The sequence below is a fragment of the Somniosus microcephalus genome, chromosome 4 (assembly GCF_052327205.1).
Source record: "Somniosus microcephalus isolate GS21.2 chromosome 4, FLI_Smic_1.0, whole genome shotgun sequence".
NCBI classification, from domain to species: domain Eukaryota; kingdom Metazoa; phylum Chordata; class Chondrichthyes; order Squaliformes; family Somniosidae; genus Somniosus; species Somniosus microcephalus.
The window spans coordinates 321,724,027-321,745,959 of NC_140990.1; the positions used below are offsets into that span (position 1 = coordinate 321,724,027).

General features: G+C 48.4%; 1 protein-coding gene across 1 annotated transcript in view; it reads left to right on the forward strand.

Moving 5' to 3' along the window:
- The window catches only part of adcy5 (adenylate cyclase 5), a 328,357-nt gene that overhangs the window by 274,272 nt on the left and 32,152 nt on the right, over positions 1-21,933 (forward strand). The window contains exons 13-14 of the mRNA XM_085986826.1: positions 10,856-10,972; positions 18,950-19,114. Coding sequence (XP_085842952.1) covers positions 10,856-10,972; positions 18,950-19,114 — 282 coding nt within the window. The remainder of the gene's footprint in view (positions 1-10,855; positions 10,973-18,949; positions 19,115-21,933) is intronic.

Sequence of the window (21,933 nt, forward strand, 5' to 3'; positions counted from 1 at the left end):
TCGGGGGCTTCCCGTGGGTGCAAGCCCCCGACCTGCACTTACCTGGCGCGCCGGCTGTTGTGCTGTGGGCCCGCGTGGGATTCCGATCCTGGGCCTGCTCCAGCTGCCGGCGGACAGTGCTTGCGTATCCCAGGGGCGCAGTTAGTTCGAAGCTTCCCCTGGGATCACGTGGGCCATGGAGAGCCAATGGTAGCAGGGAATGCTTCATTCATAAGTTTGACAGGAAGACCTGTCAAACCTATAAATACTATAAGCCCCAAAACATCTTCAAATAATTTTTTTTTTAAACATCACATTTTTAAAATAACTATAAATTACATGAAATAACTATTTTAAACAATAATTTAAATTTTTGAAAAAATTAATTACATTTTCTAACGGGGCTAAAAATAAACTTACCTTTCTTTAAAGTATTTAAAAATAATAAACCTGTGGAAAAAATGTTTTAATTTTAATTAATTCACCACTTACCTTGTTAAAAGCAGGCCTTGCACCTGCTTTTTAAAAGTGTAACTCCTGGAGACTTACCCTCCCGGAAAAACCTGCAAAAAAAATGTAAGTTCGATGCGCACGCGCTGCCTCTCCCGCGCACGCGTTCCACCTCTCAACCCCTTCTTTCAGGGGAACGGAAGTGCCGGTTTCCCGCGGACGCGCAGTGCATGCACGAAACCGGCACTTCCGTTGGGCTTACGGGTGAGTACCCCGTGCGTACTCACCCGTGGAGACCCGAATTTCTGGGCCATCAAGAGATATTCAAGGAACAAAGGATGGCTCTAGATGAAGTGTGAGTGGCCCTGGCAGAATGAAGGACAGCTGCCACGTGGGAGGGAAGAAAAAAAGCCCAGACGAAAGTGTGGATTAAAAAAAAAGAAGAAAGGGAAAATATATATATATATATATGTATATGATAGGGGCCGAGGGACTAGTTGGGTGGTTCTTTCAGGAGAGGGGGGTGTGGGGCAATGTGGGGCTGTTGTGTTACAGATCCAGCGCATCCTTTATCCCGGCCGGTACTGCGGCAATGTTCCCTTTAAGCTGTGCGGCCACGCAGTGCTCCGGAGCTCCCGCGCAACCGGCTCACCGGCTTTTAAATGCAAAAAAACGCTCATGCGCGGATTTTTGAATGGGCCGCGCCACCTGTTAAAGGGGTCGCGCGGCCCCCCTCCCCCGCTCCCCCCCAAAAAATGAGAAAAAACATTGTACTTGCATTTGACAAGCGCCGTACGGCAGAATGAATTTCTTGAAGAGCTGCCAGTGACGAGTTAAAGTATTTAAACAAAGGCCTGACTGCTGTGACTGAAATTTCTTCCCAACCTCCAATTAACTTTTTGAGTCATTACATTGAGGCTTCAAAGCTGTCAATTTGTATTTTTCTTTGCGAAAGCTTCCCCCCACCTGCGGTGAATTACATTAGTGTAATTAGGGCTGTTTCAGACCGTTCCCAGTCTGTTACCCATTATCCTACCCAGTGCCTTTGGTTGTCAGAATTGTCACAACCACAGTTAGATGGTGATGGGTACAGTAGCATAGCGGTTGATGTAAGAAAACTACTAGGCACTTGGTCTGAGTATTAAACAAGGCTTTAATCAACTGTTTTTCAACATGGAGATCTAGTTGTGTCCTTCACTAGTTCCTGTTAAAGAATGTCCTGAGCAAGCTGGGCCCATGTCCGAATATTTATTATCTCCCTGGACAGCGCCACCAGCAGGCCGCCCAGTATTATTTCATAAGTCTTTCCAGATGAATGACAAGATTCATGTCAGTGGTTATGTTACTGGACTAGTTAATCCAGGAGTCCTTGGATGAATGATCTCAGAGACGTGAGTTCAAATCCCACCACGAGCAACTGGGGAATTTAAATTCAGTTAATGAATTAAATAAACCTGGAATAAAAAGCTAGTATCAGTAATGGTGACCATGAAACTGCCGGATTGTTGTTAAAAACCCATCTGGTTCACTAATGTCCTTTAAGGAAGGAAATCTTACCGCCCTTACCCGGTCTGGCCTATATGTGACTCCAGACCCACAGCAATGTGATTGACTCTTAACTGCCCCTCTGAAGGTAGTCCTAACAAGCCACTCAGTTGTATAAGGTGGCTCACTACCACCTTCTCAAGAGCAATAAATGCTGGCCCACATCCTGTGAATGAATATTTTAATAATTGACTGGTATAATGCACCCTCACGACAGCGCAGCGTTCTCTGAATTCACCCGTTCTGCTGTCTCAAGCGCGCTTGGAAATGGCAAGAGGAGCGGAAAGGTTTATCTTTTAATCTATATCTTTTCAATAGGGCGAAAATAGGTACAGGAGGCGGCCATTCAGCCCCTCGATCCTGTTCCGCCATTCAATTAGATCACGGCTGATCTGTATCTTAATTCCATTTACACGCTGAGACAGTTGGGTGAAATTCCACAGGGAATATGCTGATAGTGTCGGGTGAAATTCCACGAGGAACACGCTGAGAGTGTCGGGTGAAATTCCCCAGGGGAACACGCTGAGAGTGTCAGGTGAAATTCCCTGGGGGAACACGCTGAGAGTGTCGGGTGAAATTCCCCAGGGGAACACGCTGAGTGTGTCGGGTGAAATTCCCCAGGGGAACACACTGAGAGTGTTGGGTGAAATTCCCCAGGGAACACGCTGAGAGTGTCGGGTGAAATTCCCCAGGGAACACGCTGAGAGTGTCGGGTGAAATTCCCCGGGGAACACGCTGAGAATGTCGGGTGAAATTCCCCGGGGAACACGCTGAGAGTGTCGGGTGAAATTCCCCAGGGAACACGCTGAGAGTGTCGGGTGAAATTCCCCGGGGAACACGCTGAGAGTGTCGGGTGAAATTCCCCAGGGAACACGCTGAGAGTGTCGGGTGAAACTCCCCAGGGAACACGCTGAGAGTGTCGGGTGAAATTCCCCAGGGAACACGCTGAGAGTGTCGGGTGAAATTCCCCAGGGAACACGCTGAGAGTGTCGGGTGAAACTCCCCAGGGAACACGCTGAGAGTGTCGGGTGAAACTCCCCAGGGAACACGCTGAGAGTGTCGGGTGAAATTCCCCGGGGAACACGCTGAGAGTGTCGGGTGAAACTCCCCAGGGAACACGCTGAGAGTGTCGAGTGAAATTCCCCAGGGAACACGCTGAGAGTGTCGGGTGAAATTCTCCGGGGAACACGCTGAGAGTGTTGGGTGAAATTCCCCGGGGAACACACTGAGAGTTGTAAAGTCTGTGGGTTGTACAGTTAATAACGACACAGACTTCAGGAATAACAAACAAACAGGTCTTTACTATTCGAAGGTCAGGGCGAATCTGCCCCAGCAATCCTGCCACAACACTTATATACTGGTGTGGTCACTGTCGGTATTACAGTATACAGAAGCCAAACAAGTAGTGCCACACCTAAAGTAGTTCTCTTAAAGGTGAACGGTTACATACAATAGTTTCCTTAAAGGTAGACGGGTACATACACTACAATCCTCCCTTTTTAGCTTTCAACATACTGAGTCCATAGTGAACATACATTATAACATATATACAGCTTATGTAAGACAGTTCATAGATTCAGTCTTTCTGGAGGTTTCCGGATTCTGTCCGGATAACGCCGCAGTGGTGTCGTCATTCCAGGCGGGCTAGTAGGTGCTTCTGGCAAAGTCGATTCGGCTTGAAAGACAGTGTCAGGTTCAGCTGACTCCAGTATTACCAGATCGGAAGTAGGTGTTCTGGGTATCTCAGACTCAACATTACCCGGGTAAGGTGGTGAAGTCGGTGGCCCATTTGTGGCGGACCCTATGATTTGGTCAACATGGCGCCTTATTATATTGTCCCCAATGTCCACGGTGTACATCAACGGCCCTAGCCTTTTTCCAATAGTTCCAGGCTGCCATTTCTCGGTACGGTAGTCCCGGGCCAAAACTCGTTGACCGATCTGGAAAGATCTAGTGGCCCTTTCATTCATGCCCTGGAATTGCCGGTTCTCTACGTCCCTTCTGACGTTTGGTTTGAGCAAATCCAGCCGGCATCTTAGGCGTCTATTACAAAACATCATTGCGGGAGTTTGATTTGTGACCGCATGTGTTGCATTCCGGTATGCCAACAAAAAGCTATCCACCTTATGTTGTAGACTTATGTCTTCATTACTCATGGCCTTTACGGCCTTCTTGAAGGTCTGGACAAACCTTTCAGCCAATCCATTGGAGGCGGGATGGTATGGGGCTGACGTGTAATGCTTAACCCCATTGCTCTTTAAGAATTTCTTGAATTCTTCGGACACAAATTGCGGTCCATTATCAGAACAGATCTGTTCCGGCAGGCCATTCCGAGCAAACATAGTCCTTAACACTGTGATGGTTTTTTCCGTCGTGGTGGTGGTCATCTTAATTACTTCCGGCCACTTGGAGTGGGCATCCACCGCTATTAGGAACATCGAGTCCATAAATGGACCAGCAAAGTCGATGTGTACTCTTTGCCAAGGAGATGAGGGCCACTCCCATGGATGCAGAGGAGCCTGTGGTGGCGCGTTCTGAACCCTCTGACATCCTAGGCAGTTCTTCGTGATCTCCTCTATGTCTCCATCAATGCCTGGCCACCACACAAACGCTCTTGCTAGATTCTTCATCTTTACTCCACCCAGATGTCCTTCGTGCAGCTCCTTTAGCACTTTCTTTTGGAGTTTGGGTGGAATCACCACTCTAGATCCACACATCAGGGTTCCTCGACACACTGACAGTTGTTCTTTCTTCTGTGAAAATGCTTGCAGTGTTGGTTCGCTCTGTGCTGGCCATCCCTCCACCGTTACATCATAGACTCGTGAAAGAGTCGGGTCATTCCTTGTCTCATTCTCAATCATTGAGTTTGTTATCGGTAGACACTCCACTATGGATGAGTGGAACAACTCTACTGGGTCCACTGTACTCGCTTCTTCCACCATCGGCAATGGCAAGCGTGATAACCCATCAGCATTTCCATGCTGTTTGGACCTTTTGTACTCAATTTCATATTGGTGTGCCCCAAGTAACACGGACCACCTTTGTAACCTTTGTGCTGTCATGGTGGACACGGCCTTGTTTGGGTTGAATATGGACACCAACGGCTGGTGGTCTGTCAGCAATGTGAACTTTTTACATTGTAGGTAATGGTTGAATTTCTTCACGCCCCACACAAGACTGAGGGCCTCCCTATCTATTTGAGCGTAATTTCGCTCCGCGGGTGTCAATGATCGTGACGCGAATGCCACTGGCCTTTCCGAGCCATTTGGTAGCCTGTGCGAAAGTACTGCCCCAATTCTGTACGGGGAAGCATCACAAGCTAGACGAAGGGGTAATGCTGGGTTGAAATGAGCCAACACTTCTTCAGAGGTAATCAACTCCTTGCTTCTGCGAAAAGCCCTTTTGCATTCTTCACTCCACTTCCATGGTGTTTCTTTCCGCAACAGATCATTCAGCGGATGCAGCACCGTGGATAAATTTGGCAGAAACTTGTGATAGTAATTAATCAACCCCAAGAATGATCTTAACTGTGAAATGTTTCCTGGAGCGGGGGCCTTCACGACCGCTTCTATCTTTTCAGGTGACTTATGCAGTCCCTCTCAGTCAATGACATGACCGCAGTATGAGATCCGTTTTTGGAAGAACTCACACTTCTTGCGATTAACCCGAAGGCCATACTCCTTCAACCTGGTGAGTACCAGTTTCAAATTCGTGAGGTGTTCTTCCTCATCTTTTCCCGTGATTAAAATGTCATCTAAGTAGCACTGTGTGCTTGGAATTCCTTGTAACACCTGTTCCATGGCCCTCTGCCAAATTGCTGGCGCCGAAGCTACCCCAAAGACCAGTCTATTATAGCGATACAAGCCTCTGTGAATGTTGATGGTGAGGTACTGGCGTGACTCTTCCTCGACCTCCATCTGTAAATATGCCTGAGCCAGGTCTATTTTCGTGAAGTGCTTCCCTCCAGCCAACGAAGCAAAGATATCTTCAATCCGCGAAAGCGGGTATTGTACCGTGTGAAGCACCGGATTCACAGTGATCTTGAAATCTCCGCAGATACGGACCTTCCCCGGTCCCCCTGGCTTATTACTTGGTGAGGACTTCATGACGGGAACAATGGGCGTGGCCCACTCACTCCAGTCCACTTTTGACAGAACCCCTGATCGTTCAAGTTCTTCCAGTTCTGCCTCCACCGCTGGTCGTATTGCGTAAGGTACCGATCTGGCCTTAAAAAACTTTGGGCTTGCATGTTCTGCAATCTTAACCTTTGCTTTAATTCCTCGCAGTGTTCCCAGTCCTTGCTGGAATACCTCTTTAGCTTCGTCCAATATTCTGGACAACCGTTCCGGTTTGACATCCTCTTTTTCCGAATCCACCGTCATGGTGTTTAGTGAATGCCAGTCCATCTTTATTTTTCGGATCCACTCCCGTCCCAGAAGTGGTGGACCTCCCTCAGGCAACACATACAGGTCCAACCGGTGGTGATCTTTATCCTTGTATCTCACCTTGACTTCTATCTTTCCGATGGGGAATACTTTGTGCCCCGTGTATGTCTGTAGTACTAGTTCCGTATCCCGTAGTGGAATATGCTTGAAAAACTTTTTATAGTCATGCTTATTCATGACCGTCAACGCCGATCCGGTGTCCACTTCCATTTTTACTTGGACCTTTGCAATCTGTAGCATTATCCAGATAGTTTGTCGGTCAGCTTCATTACTCACATTGTGAATTCTCAGACTGTCCAGTCCTTTGCATTTGGAGTGTGAGTCCGACTTCTGTTCCCTCAGACTCTTCCTAGTCACCTCTTGCACTTTTCCGTACCATTTTTGTGGTGACTCCTTATTGTTGTACGTTGTTCCTGACCGGCATACCTTAGCTATGTGCCCGATCTTGCCACATTTCCTGCATTCTTGGTTTTTAACCCAGCATTGATTCTGGTCGTGTGTTGTCTTCCCACAACGATAGCATTTTGTTGTCCTTGAGGTAATTTGGTCCACCCCGAGTGCCGCCGCCTTTAGCTGCATTTCCGCCGTTCCTTTCGCTGCGGCTTCGTGCGATGCAGCTATAAGGACAGCCCTGTCTAGTGTGAGGTCGTTCTCTTCCAGTAGTCGCTTTTGCGTCCCTTCTTTGGACAATCCACATACGAACTTGTCTCGCAGTGCCTCTGTCAGATTCCCTCCGAACTGGCAGTGTTCCGCTAGCCTACGCAGTTCGACCAAGTATTCCGTGTTGCTTTCGTCTTTCTTCTGCGTTCTTGCATAGAATTTGGATCGTTCAGCCAGTATCAACGGTGTGGGGTTCAAGTGATCCTTCAGCACTGCTACAATATCATCGAAAGTCTGATCCGCCGGTTTAGCTGGTGAGAGAAGATGCTTCAACAACCCGAATGTTTTCGCACCCATCATGTTAAGTAAGGTTAAAGCTTTTTCATCCTTAGCTATTTTGTTAGCCTTACAATGTATCTCAATACGTTCCACGTACGTGGCCCAGTCTTCTATCTCAGAATTAAAATCGTTGATGTCCCCCCGCTTAGGCATCTTCCTTTCCTTGGGTACAACACAATTTTTATTTATTTATTTATTTATTTATTTTCCCGAAGATGGCGGCTTTTCCCGCAAAAATGGCGGTTTCTCGCTCTTTCCTTCTCTCCCCGCCCACTTCAATGGCGGTTTCCCGCTTCTGTCGTCTTTGCCGCCTAATGGCGGCTTCCCGCGTTTCTTCCCTGGTGGAAGGGGTACGCTTTCCCCACAACGGACAGGTTCAGCCGCTGGGCTGGCTCTCGCACAGCTCCCCTTACTCGGCTCTGTCTTTCTCTCTCCCGCACGTTCGGTTCTACCGGCGCTGGGTACCCCGTTGGTGGAGGACAGTTCAGCCGCTGGACTGGCTCTCGCGCAGTCTCTCTCCCCTTGCTCGGCTCTGTCTCTCTCTCTCCCGCACACTCGGCTCTACCGGCGCTGGGTACCCCGTTGGTGGAGGACAGTTCAGCCGCTGGACTGGCTCTCGCGCAGCCTCCTTTGGTCGGCTCTGCCTCTCCCACACGCTCTGTTCCCGTTCGCCTCGCAGCCCTCACGCAGTCCGGTGCTTCCCTCCCCGGCTGCGGCTGAGTTTCTCTCTTCCCGCGCCAGCTCCCGGTCTCAGCGCTTCGTGGCTTCGGTCGCTGCCCGGCTTTTTCCCGCCGATCGCGGTCCGGCTGTCTCACGACGCCGTTGGACCCGACTTTCTGACCGGCTCCGCTCCCCCTCGACCGTGGTCGAGTGCACAGCCCTTATCCTCCGGATATTCTTTACACTTTTCCCTACTCACAGTCTCCGCGGCCGCCTTGTTTCCTGCTGATCGGCTCACTCCGCACCGTGGTAGAAGGGTAGTCAGTGCCTGTTGCTGATGGAAGCTTTTGTTGCTAAAGTCTTCCTCCTTTCTATTGCTGCAGCCTCGTGTTTTCTTCCAGCAGAACGACGAGGGCGGTTGCCTCTCTTCGACGCTCTTTAGTTGCTTTGGTAGTCTTGCCGCAGGGTACGATCGGACTCGTCGCCACTGTAAAGTCTGTGGGTTGTACTGTTAATAACGACACAGACTTCAGGAATAACAAACAAACAGGTCTTTACTATTCGAAGGTCAGGGCGAATCTGCCCCAGCAATCCTGCCACAACACTTATATACTGGTGTGGTCACTGTCGGTATTACAGTATACAGAAGCCAAACAAGTAGTGCCACACCTAAAGTAGTTCTCTTAAAGGTGAACGGTTACATACAATAGTTTCCTTAAAGGTAGACGGGTACATACACTACAAGAGTGTCGGGTGAAATTCCCCAGGGAACACGCTGTGACTGTCGGGTGAAATTCCCCAGGGAACACACTGAGAGTGTCGGGGTGAAATTCCCCAGGGAACACGCTGAGAGTGTCGGGTGAAATTCCCCGGGGAACACGCTGAGAGTGTCGGGTGAAATTCCCCAGGGAACACGCTGAGAGTGTCGGGTGAAATTCCCCAGGGAACACGCTGAGAGTGTCGGATGAAATTCCCCAGGGAACACGCTGAGAGTGTCGGGTGAAATTCCCCAGGGAACACGCTGAGAGTGTCGGGTGAAATTCCCCAAGGAACACGCTGAGAGTGTCGGGTGAAATTCCCCAGGGAACACGCTGAGAGTGTCGGGTGAAATTCCCCAGGGAACACGCTGAGAGTGTCGGGTGAAATTCCCCAGGGAACACGCTGAGAGTGTCGGGTGAAATTCCCCAGGGAACACGCTGAGAGTGTCGGGTGAAATTCCCCAGTGAACACGCTGAGAGTGTCGGGTGAAATTCCCCGGGGAACACGCTGAGAGTGTCGGGTGAAATTCCCCAGTGAACACACTGAGATTGTCGGGGTGAAATTCCCCGGGGAACACGCTGAGAGTGTCGGGTGAAATTCCCCAGGAAACACGCTGAGAGTGTCGGGTGAAATTCCCCAGGGGAACACGCTGAGAGTGTCGGGTGAAATTCCCCGGGGAACACGCTGAGAGTGTCGGGTGAAATTCCCCAGGGAACACGCTGAGAGTGTCGGGTGAAATTCCCCAGGGAACACGCTGAGAGTGTCGGGTGAAATTCCCCAGGGAACACGCTGAGAGTGTCGGGTGAAATTCCCCAGGGGAACACGCTGAGAGTGTCGGGTGAAATTCCCCGGGGAACACACTGAGAGTGTCGGGTGAAATTCCCCAGTGAACACACTGAGATTGTCGGGGTGAAATTCCCCGGGGAACACGCTGAGAGTGTCGGGTGAAATTCCCCAGGGGAACACGCTGAGAGTGTCGAGGTGAAATTCCCTGGGGAACACGCTGAGAGTGTCGGGTGAAATTCCCCAGGGAACACGCTGAGAGTGTCGGGTGAAATTCCCCGGGGAACACGCTGAGAGTGTCGGGTGAAATTCCCCAGGGAACACGCTGAGAGTGTCGGGTGAAATTCCCCAGGGAACACGCTGAGAGTGTTGGGTGAAATTCCCCGGGGAACACGCTGAGAGTGTTGGGTGAAATTCCCCAGGGAACACGCTGAGAGTGTCGGGTGAAATTCCTCAGGGAACACGCTGAGAATGTCGAGGTGAAATTCCCCAGGGAACATGCTGAGAATGTCGGGTGAAATTCCCCGGGGAACACGCTGAGAGTGTCGGGTGAAATTCCCCAGGGAACACGCTGAGAGTGTCGGGTGAAATTCCCCAGGGAACACGCTGAGATTGTCGGGTGAAATTCCCCAGGGAACACACTGAGATTGTCGGGTGAAATTCCCCGGGGAACACGCTGAGAGTGTCGGGTGAAATTCCCCAGGGAACACGCTGAGATTGTCGGGTGAAATTCCCCGGGGAACACGCTGAGAGTGTCAGGTGAAATTCCCCGGGGAACACGCTGAGAGTGTCGGGGTGAAATTCCCCAGGGAACACGCTGAGAATGTCGAGGTGAAATTCCCCGGGGAATACGCTGTGATTGTCGGGGTGAAATTCCTCAGGGAACAGACTGAGATTGTTGGGTGAAGTACCCCGGGGAACACGCTGGGACCGTCGGATGAAATTCCCCAGGGAACACGCTGAAAATGTCGAGGTGAAATTCCCCAGGGAACACGCTGAGAATGTCGAGGTGAAATTCCCCAGGGAACACGCTGAGAGTGTCGGGTGAAATTCCCCGGGGAACACGCTGAGAATGTCGAGGTGAAATTCCCCAGGGAACACGCTTAGAGTGTCGGGGTGAAATTCCCCAGGGAACACGCTGGGAGTGTCGGGGTAACAGCTTGACAGATCTTGCTGCTGAAGCAAAACGAATTTCAATTTGCCGATTCTGCAACCTTGTCAAATAAGGTTGTGCAAAATAAGGTTAATCTCTGCTTCAAGTGACTGAATGCTAGATCTTTCTTTTGCCCCCGCAGTTCTTCCCTGGCCCACTGCAGCACTTGTCGAAGAAGATTGTCCAGTCCAAGATGAACAGCACCATTGTCGGTGTCTTCACCATCTCGCTGGTATTCCTCTCCGCGTTTGTCAACATGGTAGGTGGAAACGGTCGTGAGGTGGGCCCGTATTTTTCAGCAGACACGACCCCATTCTAAATCATGGAAAAGAGATACCCCATTTTCAGATCCAGGCTAACCCATAGCAATGCTCCCTCTAATTGTTCTTTTTCATCCGTGGTCCCTTTAACTGACTGCGTGGCCCTTTTGCGCCAACGCGGTTTCTTACATGTAAAAGCTGGTGAGCGGCCTGCGCGGGACCTCCAGACCACTGTGCGGCCGCGCGGCTTAGCAGGAAGGTTTACCCAGAGGCTGGTGTGTGTTAGAGCCGGGATTCCACAGAGTGTGGAGTCTGTTGGACCCGGGCTAACACAGAGACTCCATGGCCTCACCCCGCCCTATCGCTGTAACCTCCTCCAGTCCTACAAGCCTTCGAGACCTCCGCGCTCCTCCAATTCTGGCCTCTTGCACACCCCTTTTTTAATCGCTCCACCATTGGTGGCTGTGCCTTCAGCTGCCCCGGCCCTAAGCTCTGAATTCCCTAACTCACCCCTTCTCCAGCTCTCACCTCCCTCTCTTCCTTTAAGATGCTTCTTAAAAGCTCTTTGACCAAGGTTTTGGTCACCTGTCCTAATATCTCCTTATGTGGCTCGGTGTCAATAATGTTTACATTGATCGCGCTCTTGCTAAGCGCCTTGGGACACTTCGCTACATTGAATGCGCTATATAAATGTAAGTTGTTGTTGCTGTTAGACATAAGAAACCTAAGAATTAGGAGCAGGAGTCGGCCATACAGCCCCTCGAGCCTTCAACCTCAACTCCACTTTCCTGCCCGATCCTCACATCCCTTGATTCCCCTAGAGTCCAAAAATCTATCCATCTCAGCCTTGAATATACTCAAAGACTCAGCATTCACAGCCCTCTGGGGCAGAGAATTCCAGGGATTCACAACCCTCTGAGTGAAGAAATTCCTCCTCATCTCAGTCTTAAACGGCCGACCCCTTATCCTGAGACTCTGCCCCCTAGTTCTAGACTCTCCAGCCAGGGGGAAACAACCTCCCAGCATCTGCCCTCTCAAGCCCTCTTTCAAGTCCCAGGATAACACAGAGATTAGAATTAAGTTAGGCCCAGGACAACACAGAGACCCTTTCCATTACAACAGTGACTACACTTCACAAGTACTTCATTGGCTGTAAAGTGCTTTGGGACGTCTGGAGGTGGTGAAAGGCACTAGGTAAATATGAGTCTGTCTTTGTTGTTGAGTTGTTTAATTTCCCTTTACAAATAGTGAGTGCTGGTGAAAGCAAAGGAAACCAGGCATGGAGAAATAATTGAGCCCATCAACATAAGGGAGTTGAATTAACACGCACACCTGAAAGGATGCAATTACCCAACCCTTCTGGGTTTCTGACTGACTGTATTTCAACCGATAGTAATCCAGTGACCTCGCACTGCTGGGCTCAGTAACTGCTCTCAGCCAGCGCCCCCTGTATTACTGATTTAATCTCGACTGAACTTATTCCAGCTGCCTGGCGCTGTCTGAGTCAATGACCACTCCCAGTGTCCCATGTTGCCAACTGTATCTCTACTGATGTTATTGGAGTTCCCTCTTACTGTCGGGCTCTGTAACTCCTCGCAGCCAGGACCTTGTGTCAGTGATACATAGAATCGTACAGCACAGAAGGAGGCCATTCGGCCCATCGTGCCTGTGCCGGCTCTTCGAAAGAGCCATCCAATCAGTCGAACTCCCCCGCTCCCTCCCCATAGCCCTGCAAACTATTCTTTTTCAAGCATTTATCCAATTTCCTTTTGAAAGTTACTATTGAATCTGCTTCCACCGCCCTTTCAGGCAGCGCATTCCAGATCATAACAACTCGCTGCGTAAAGTATTTTCTTCTCAGCTCCCCCTCTGGTTGTTTAACCTTAAATTTATTACATACATGAACTCAAACTAACCTCTCGTACAAATTCACACACAGGGCAAAGTTTAACCTTTAGCCCCAGGTGATAGACGGATGAAAGCGAATGGGCCGCCCGGGTTACATCTTGCCCGATTTTCTTTTCCAATCAGATGAGGCGTAACAATGGGCTGTCGATTCCCGATCACCCAGCGAAGAAAGTTAAACTTAATTCCATCAACCTTTATGCATTAATAGACACCATAAACTCTCACTCGCACAATCCCATTCACACACACTCACACTCACACACAAACTCTCACTTGCACAATCCCATTCTCACACACACACACTCGCACACAAACTCTCACTTGCACAATCCCATTCTCACACACACACACTCGCACACAAACTCTCACTTGCACAATCCCATTCTCACACACTCACACGTACACATAAACTCTCACTCGCACAATCTGATTCACACACACTCACACACAAACTCTCACTCGCACAATCCCATTCTCACACACTCACACGTACACATAAACTCTCACTCGCACAATCTGATTCACACACACTCGCACACAACTCTCACTTGCACAATCCCATTCTCACACACTCACACGTACACATAAACTCTCACTCGCACAATCTGATTCACACACACTCACACACAAACTCTCACTCGCACAATCCCATTCTCACACACTCACACGTACACACAAACTCACACTCGCACAATCCCATTCACACACGTACACACAAACTCACACTCGCACAATCCAATTCAAACACACTCACACATAAACTCACACTCACACAATCCCATTCACACACACACTCACACACGTACACACAAACTCACACTCGCACAATCTGATTCACACACACTCACACATAAACTCACACTCGCACAATCTGATTCACACACTCACACATAAACTCTCACTCGCACAATCTGATTCACACACACTCACACATAAACTCACACTCGCACAATCCCATTCACACACACTCACACACAAACTCACACTCACACAACCCCATTCACACACACTCACACTCGTACAATCCCATTCACACACATTCACACCGTACACACAAACTCACACTCACACAATTCCATTCACACACACTCACACATAAACTCACACTCGCACAATCCCATTCACACACACACGTACACAGAAACTCACACTCGCACAATTCCATTCACACACTCACTCATAAACTCACACTCACACAATTCCATTCACACACAAACTCTCATTCGCACAATCCCATTCACACACACACTCACACACGTACACACAAACTAACACTCGCACAGTCCCATTCACACAACTATATTGCCTCATCCCAGTTTCTACTGATCAGTGTGAGAAGCCCTGTAAAAGACAGAAAGAACTTGCATTGACGTAGCGCCTTTTGTGGCCCAAAGCGCTTTACAGCCAATGAAGTACTTTTTGAAGTGTAGTCACTGTTGTAATGTAAGAAACACGGCAGCCAATTTGCGCATAGCAAGCTCCCACAAACAGCAATGTGATAATGACCAGATAATCTGTTTTTGTTGATTGAGGGATAGATATTGGCCGGAACACCGAGGATAATTCCCGTGCTCTTTTTCGAAATAGTGCCATGGGATCTTTTACATCCACCCGACAGGGCAGACAGGGCCTCGGTTTATCGTCTCACCTGAAAGACGGCACCTCCGACAGGGCAGCGCTCCCTCAGCACTGCACTGGGAGTGTCAGCCTAGATTTTTGTGCTCAGGTGTCTGGAGTGGGACTTGAACCCACAACCTCCAGAATCACAAGCAAGGTTGTTGCCCACTGAGCCACTGGCTGACACTTAAATATGAAATAAAAGTAGCAAATGCTAAAAATGCTGAGAGCAGATGGGGCCTTGGTTTAACATGTCGTCCAAAAGACGGCATCTCCGACAGTGCAGCACTCCTTCAGCACTGCACTAGAAGCATCAGCCTAGATTGCTGTAGTGTCGGGATTGACATGAATCTTGTCATTCATGTGGAAATGACTTATAAAATAATACTGGGCGGCCTGCTGGTGGCGCTGTCCAGGGAGAGTATAAATACTCGGGCATGGGCCCAGCTTGCTCAGAACATTCTTTAACAGGAACTAGTGAAGGACACAACTAGCCCTCCATGTTGTAAAACAGTTGATTAAAGTTTTGTTTAACGCTTAGACCAAGTGCCTAGTAGTCTTCTTACGTCAGGGATTAATGGGGCTGGATTTAAGAAAGCAAGAACATAGGAAATAGGAGCAGGAGTCGGCCATTCGGCCCCTCGAGCCTGCCCCGCCATTCAATGAGATCATGGCTGACTTTCTACCTCAACTCCACCTTCCCGTGCTATCCCCATATCCCTTGATCCCCAGGAGTCCAAAAATCAATTGATCTCAGTCTTCAATATACTCAACGACAGAGCCTCCACAGCCCTCTGGGGTAGAGAATTCCAAAGATTCACCACCCTCGGAGTGAAGAAATTCCTCCTCATCTCAGTCCTAAATGGCCGACCCCTTATCCTGAGACTGTGACCCCTGGTTCTAGACTCCCCAGCCAGGGGGAAACACCCTCCCTGCATCTACCCTGTCAAACCCCTTTAATAATTTTGTATGTTTCAATGAGATCCCCTCTCATTCTTCTAAACTCTAGGGAATATAGGCCTAGTCTACTCAATCTCTCCTCATAGGACAATATTTGTCACGCTCTATTAAGAGGTGATGTCTCTCTGCTGACTTCCACACATTCCAAAGTAAGGTGTAGTTATTTTATTCTCGAAAAATGATGTTTCTTTTCCATAACGATAACCCTCTTTGTTCTGGGGAAAGGTACTGGCCAACAGAGGTTGTAAAAAGGGAAGAGGACAATGAGAACATCTGGAATTTATTTGAAAAACACCAACAGCAAAAAAAATTGGCTCTTAAGCGTTCTCCAGCCTGTCTAATTCTGCATAATAAATATCAGCGGAGTTCACATGAAATAGCCTCTCTTTTTCTTATTCATTCACGGGATGTGGGCCTCGCTGGCAAGGCCAGCATTTATTGCCCATTCCTAGTTGCCCTTGAGAAGGTGGTGGTGAGCCGCCTTCTTGAACCGCTGCAGTCCGTGAGGTGAAGGTGCTCCCACAGTGCTGTTAGAGAGAGAGTTCGAGGATTTTGACCCAGCGACGATGAAGGAACGGTGATATATTTCCAAGTCAGGATGAAATTGTTGAACTCGATGTTGATTGCCTAATCGAAAGGTCTATGCTGGTATTTATGCTCCACACGAACCTCCTCCCACCCTACTTCATCTCACCCTATCAGCAAATCCTTCTATTCCTTTCTCCCTCATGTATTTATCACGTTTTCCCTTAAATGCGTCTATGCTATTCACCTCAACTACTCATAATCAACTGGTTCTCTAATGTCCTGTAGGGAAGAAAACCTTCCATCCTTACCCGGTCTGGCCTATATATATATTGAAGGCGGAGATCAATAGATTTTTGGACTCCAAGGGAATCCAGGGGATGTGGGGATCGGGCGGGAAAGTGGAGTTGAGGTCGAAATTCAGCCATGGTCTGAATGGCGGAGCAGGCTCGAGGGGCCGTATGGCCGACTCCTGCTCCTATTTCTTATGTGCTTATATGTGACTCCAGTCCCACACCTACGTGGTTGACTCTTAACTGCCCGCTGAAGTGGCCGAGCGGGCCACTCGGCTCCAGTAGGAATGGGCAATAAATGTCGGCCTAGCCAGCAACGCCCACATCCCGAGAATGAATAAAATATAAGAAAGCTAACTTGGGCCGTTACGATTTGCCTGCATGCCTCAGACCAGGGTTCTTGCTCCTGCTCGCTGTTCAAGTACTCCTGCTGTGTGTGTGTGTGGATGCTAGATGCGGACCAGGATCGAGCATACCACAAAAATAACAAAAGAAAACGCTGGAAAAACTCAGCAGGCCAGAGCAGCATCAGTGGAGAGAGAAACAGAGTTAACGTTTCAGGTCGAAGACCCTTCGTCAGAATTGAGAAAAAAGCAGGAAAAGGAACAGATTTTAAAGCAAGTTTAGGGGCTGGGAAATGGGGGAGGGGATGAAAGAACAAAAGGGAAGGTCTGTGATAGGATGGAAGGCAGGAGAAGTAAAGAGACATTAAGAGATATTCAAGGCAAGACGAGGTGGTAATGGGACAGGTTAAGAAACAGACAATGGCTCTAGATTGAGTGTGAATTGCGCTGGCAGAATGAAAGACAGCTGCCCTGTGGGAGAGAAGAACAAAAGGCACAAACAAAAAGTGTGGATAAAAAATATATATATGATAGGGGCCGAGGTTATGATCTGAAATTGTTGAACTCTATGTTGAGCCCAGAAGGCTGTAAAGTGCCTAATCGAAAGATGAGGTGCTGTTCCTCGAGCTTATGCTGAGCTTCCGTGGAACAGCACCTCATCTTTCGATTAGGCACTTTACAGCCTTCTGGACTCAACATAGAATTCAACAATTTCAGATCAGAATCTCGGCCCCTATCATATATATTTTTTATCCACACTTTTTGTTTGTGCTTGTTTTTCTTCTCTCCCACATGGCAGCTGTCTTTCATTCTGCCAGCGCAATTCACACTCAATCTAGAGCCACCCTTTGTTTCTGAACCTGCCCCATTACCATCTCGTCTCGCCTTGAATATCTCTTAATATCTCTTAATCTCTCCTGCCTTCTATCCTATCACAGACCTTCCCTTTGGTTCTTTCATCCCCTCCCCCATTTCCCAGGCCCTACACTTGCTTAAAAGTCTGTTCCTTTTCCTGCTTGTTTCCAGTTCTGATGACAGGTCTTCAACCTGAAACGTTAACTCTGTTTCTCTCTCCACGGATGCTGCCTGGCCTGCTGAGTTTTTCCAGCGTTTTCTGTTCTTATTTCAGATTTCCAGCATCCGCAGTATTTTGCTATTGTGTTGCGCATACCACAGTTGACTAGCCGACTGACACTCAGGGGGAGAAATTCAGTATCGCCCCGTTTGGGGCGCCATTATCGGCCGTGCGCAAAGTTTAGCGCCTGGCGCTAATTATCGCCTCCGACAACAAACTTGGCTTTTATCACCCCTGGAGGTAATTGGAGCGCTAAATCAGGTTCACACCTGTCTTAAGGCACAAAGGCCGAGGAGCGAGGCGCTACCTCAGAGCGCTGGCGAAGCAAGGAAGGGCAAATCAAAATGAACCTGCAAAGTGCTGCACAGTACCCAAAACTCCTTCACACAGCGTTGAATCTCTCCAGAAGTCTCTCTCTCTCTCTCTCAGAATGCGTGGTGCAAAAATGTTACTGACAAAAAAAGACAGGAAGCGGTCGCCTTTAAATAGCGCTCCCCAGTCCCTTTCTGACAGCAAAACGCTTCCCTCAACCTGTCGTTGCTAGCGGCAGGCGGTAAGGCAGGGGGCGCCACTCAATATCCGGTCCGGGGCGCTCACGGGGCGTTGCGCAATCGACTGACGTCACAATCTGCCGGCGCAGGAGATCGTGGCGGTAGTGTTTAGCGCCGCCGCAAAATGTCTAGTTAATTTCACGAGCGGCGCAAACATCGCCGCGCCCGGGCGCTAGTTGCTTTGCGCCCCATTAGTGCCCCCTTAAGGCGCTAACGGAAGGCGCAAACAACTGAATTTTTCCCCCTCAGTGTTTTAGGCTAACGGGTGAAAGACAGTCACTTGGGTCAGCTAGTACGGGGCTGCCAGAGGTGGGGGGTGGGGGTGCGGCGGGGGGGGGTGGGAGAAGGGTGCAGGGGGAGCTGTAGAACTGTACCCCAACAGGGAAAGGAGGAAGAGGACAAGAGAGGAGACAACTGGTGAGATAAGCTCAGAGAGTCGCAACCCAAAATGAATTGTACGAAGAATCCTGTAATGTATACAACATTGAAGGGACTACTTTGTTTTGCAGATGTACATCCTTAGTTGCGAGCGTATATAACAGACGCGTATCGATTTGTATAGTCAGTGCCGAAGTTCCAGTTACCCAGTAAAGATCACTTGAAGTTACTCTCAGTCTCTGCTGCTTTATTATTTTATGTAGTTGTGTATAGCGGTACAAACACAACAAATCCTTTGACGCTTTACTTTGTTTCTTTCCTCCAGTTTGTGTGCAACACCCAGGATTTGCACAGCTGTGTAGCAAAAGAGTACAACACAACGCCAAGCAACGTCAACGCATGTCACATCGCCAATTCCTTCGCCAACTACAGTCTGGACTTAGAAACAGGATTCTGCAGTGGCAAACAACCCAACTGTAACTTCCCTGAGGTAACTTATCACCTGATTCAGGGATCATAGAAACATAGGAGATAGGTCCAGGAGTAGGCCATTCGGCCCCTCAAGCCTGTTCCGCCATTTAATGAGATCATGGCTGATCATCCAAATTCAGTATCCTGTCCCTGCTTTCTCCCCATATCCCTTGATCCCTTTAGCCTTAAGAAATATATCCAACTCCTTCTTGAATATATTTAATGAATTGGCCTCTACTGCCTTCTGTGGTAGAAAATTCCACAGGTTCACCACTCTCTGGGTGAATAAATTCCTCCTCATCTCAGTCCTAAATGGCTTACCCCTTATCCTTAGACTGTGACCCCTGGTGCTGGACTCCCCCGCCGTCGGGAACATCCTTCCTGCATCTAGTCTGTCTAGTCCTGTTAGAATTTTATAAGTTTCAATGAGATCCCCTCTCATTCTTCTAAACTCTAGCGAATATAAGCCTAATCGACCCAATCTCTCCTCATATGTCATTCCTGCCATCCTAGGTGTCAGTCTGGTGAATCTTCGCTACACTCCCTCCATGGCAAGAACATCCTTCCTCAGATAAGGCGACCAAAACTGCACACAATACTCAAGGTGTGGTCTCACCCAAGGCCCTGTACAACTGCAGCAAGACATCCTTGCTCCTGTACTCGAATCCTCTCGCTATACCATTTGCCTTCTTAACTGCCTGCTGCACCTGCATAGAATCTTTCAGCACATAAGGAGGCCATTCGGCCAATCGTGCCTGTGCCGGCTCTTTGGTAGAGCTATCCAATCAATCCCACTCCCCCCTGCCCTTTCCCTGTAGCCCTGCAAATTTTTCTTTTACACGTATTTATCCAATTCCCTTTTTTAAAGTTACTATTGAATCAGCTTCCTTTCAGGTAGCGCGTTTCCAGATCACAACAACTCGCTGCGGAAAAACATTCTCCCCATCTCCCCTCTGGTTCTTTTGCTGATTATCTTCAATCTGTGTCCTCTGGTTACTGACCCTCCTGCCAGTAGAAACAGTTTCTCCCTTTCAACTCTATCAAAACCCTTCATGATTTTGAACACCTCCATTAAAATCTCCCCTTCACCAGCTCTGCTCTGAGGAAAACAATCCCAGCTTCCCCAGTCTCTCCACATAACTGAAGTCCCTCATCCATTCAAGTAAATTTCCTCTGCAGTGTGGTGCCCAGAATTGGGCACAATACTCCAGCAGAGGCCTGACATAAGAAAACTATTAGGCACTTGGTCTAAGCGTTAAACAAAGCTTTAATCAACTGTTTTACAACATGGAGGTCCAGTTGTGTCCTTCACTAGTTCCTGTTAAGAATGTCCTGCGCAAGCTGGGCCCGTGCCCGAGTATTTATACTCTCCCTGGACAGCGCCACCCGTAGGCCGCTCTGTATTATTTCATAAGTCTTTCTTTCATGAATGACTGATTCATATCAAGGCCTACAAGTTGTTTGATGTTAGACTGGCGGGAGTAGCTGGCCGGGCCTAGCAGAGGTCCCGTGAGAAATAAGTCTAAACCCAGACAGGAGGAGGTGAATTAGTGGGAAGAAGGAGAGGGGTGGGTCGTGGGGAGGTCATACCACTCTGTAATGATCAATAACATGTCATTCTATAGTGGACACTAGGTGGAGCCGTACAGCTGTGTAGAGCTGTATATAGCTGTATGTATAAGACTACACTACCCAGCTGTATATATATTAAGACTACATTACCCATGAGGCTAGGCTACCCACAAGGCAACAGTCAAGATGGCAGCCTGCACACAGGAGCACACATGCTGCATCGCTACAGATACTGTACCTAGAGAACGTGTACTGAATAAATGACTAGCTAGAAGCTAGCTGTGTTCATAATAAGAATGTCTAGTTATTAATGAACATAAGATGATACCAGGGTGGTGAAGATCTGCTGAAAAATGTGAAAAGCGACATGGAGAATTTGAAGCCACCAGAGCGTTTGAATCTCGAGGGAAATATCGACTACAATTGGCAGATTTTTAAACAACAATTCGAACTCTACATTGCAGCCATCGGATTCGGTACGAAGCCAGATGCAAGGAAGATAGCGTTGCTGCTTATGGTTGCAGGCCCACAGGCGATAGAGGTATTTAATACATTTGTATTTAATCCAGAGGAGAACAGAGGAAAATTAGAAGATGTGCTAAAAAATTTTGATGCACTTTGCTCTCCCAAAAAGAATGAGACGTATGAAAGATACATCTTCCGTTCTCGGACACAGCAATAAAATGAGACTTTTGATAGCTTTATAACTGATCTGAAACTGAAAGCACAGACATGTAATTTCTCTGAGCTCAAAGCATCCATGATTCGTGACCAGATTGTGTTTGGTATTCATAATAAAAAAGTCAGGGAACGTCTGTTGAGAGAAACCGAACTAAATTTGGAAAATGCGGTGAAACTATGCCAAGCCAGCGAGCTAGCTCGAAAGCACGCGAAGACTTTCAGTGAAATCAATAATGATGCGATTGTAATGAGTGATAATGCTGCTGTCGGTGCTGTGTCCTACAAGGGGAAGAAACGTGGGCAGAACAGAAATGAAAAGCAATCGGAGGATGAAATTTTTAATTGTAAACGCTGTGGTTACAAACACCAGTTAAGACAATGCCCAGTGTTTGGAAAAATGTGCACAAAGTGTAATGGAAAGAATCACTTTGCCAAACAATGCTTTTCAAAAGTAAAAACAACAAAAGGGCAACAAGTTAATGTGATTGAGGACACTGATTTAAGTGAGACATTTTTTGTAGGAATGGTGTCATGTGACGATATCAAAAAAGATACAGAAAATGTGCAGCCCTCAGAAATGGACAA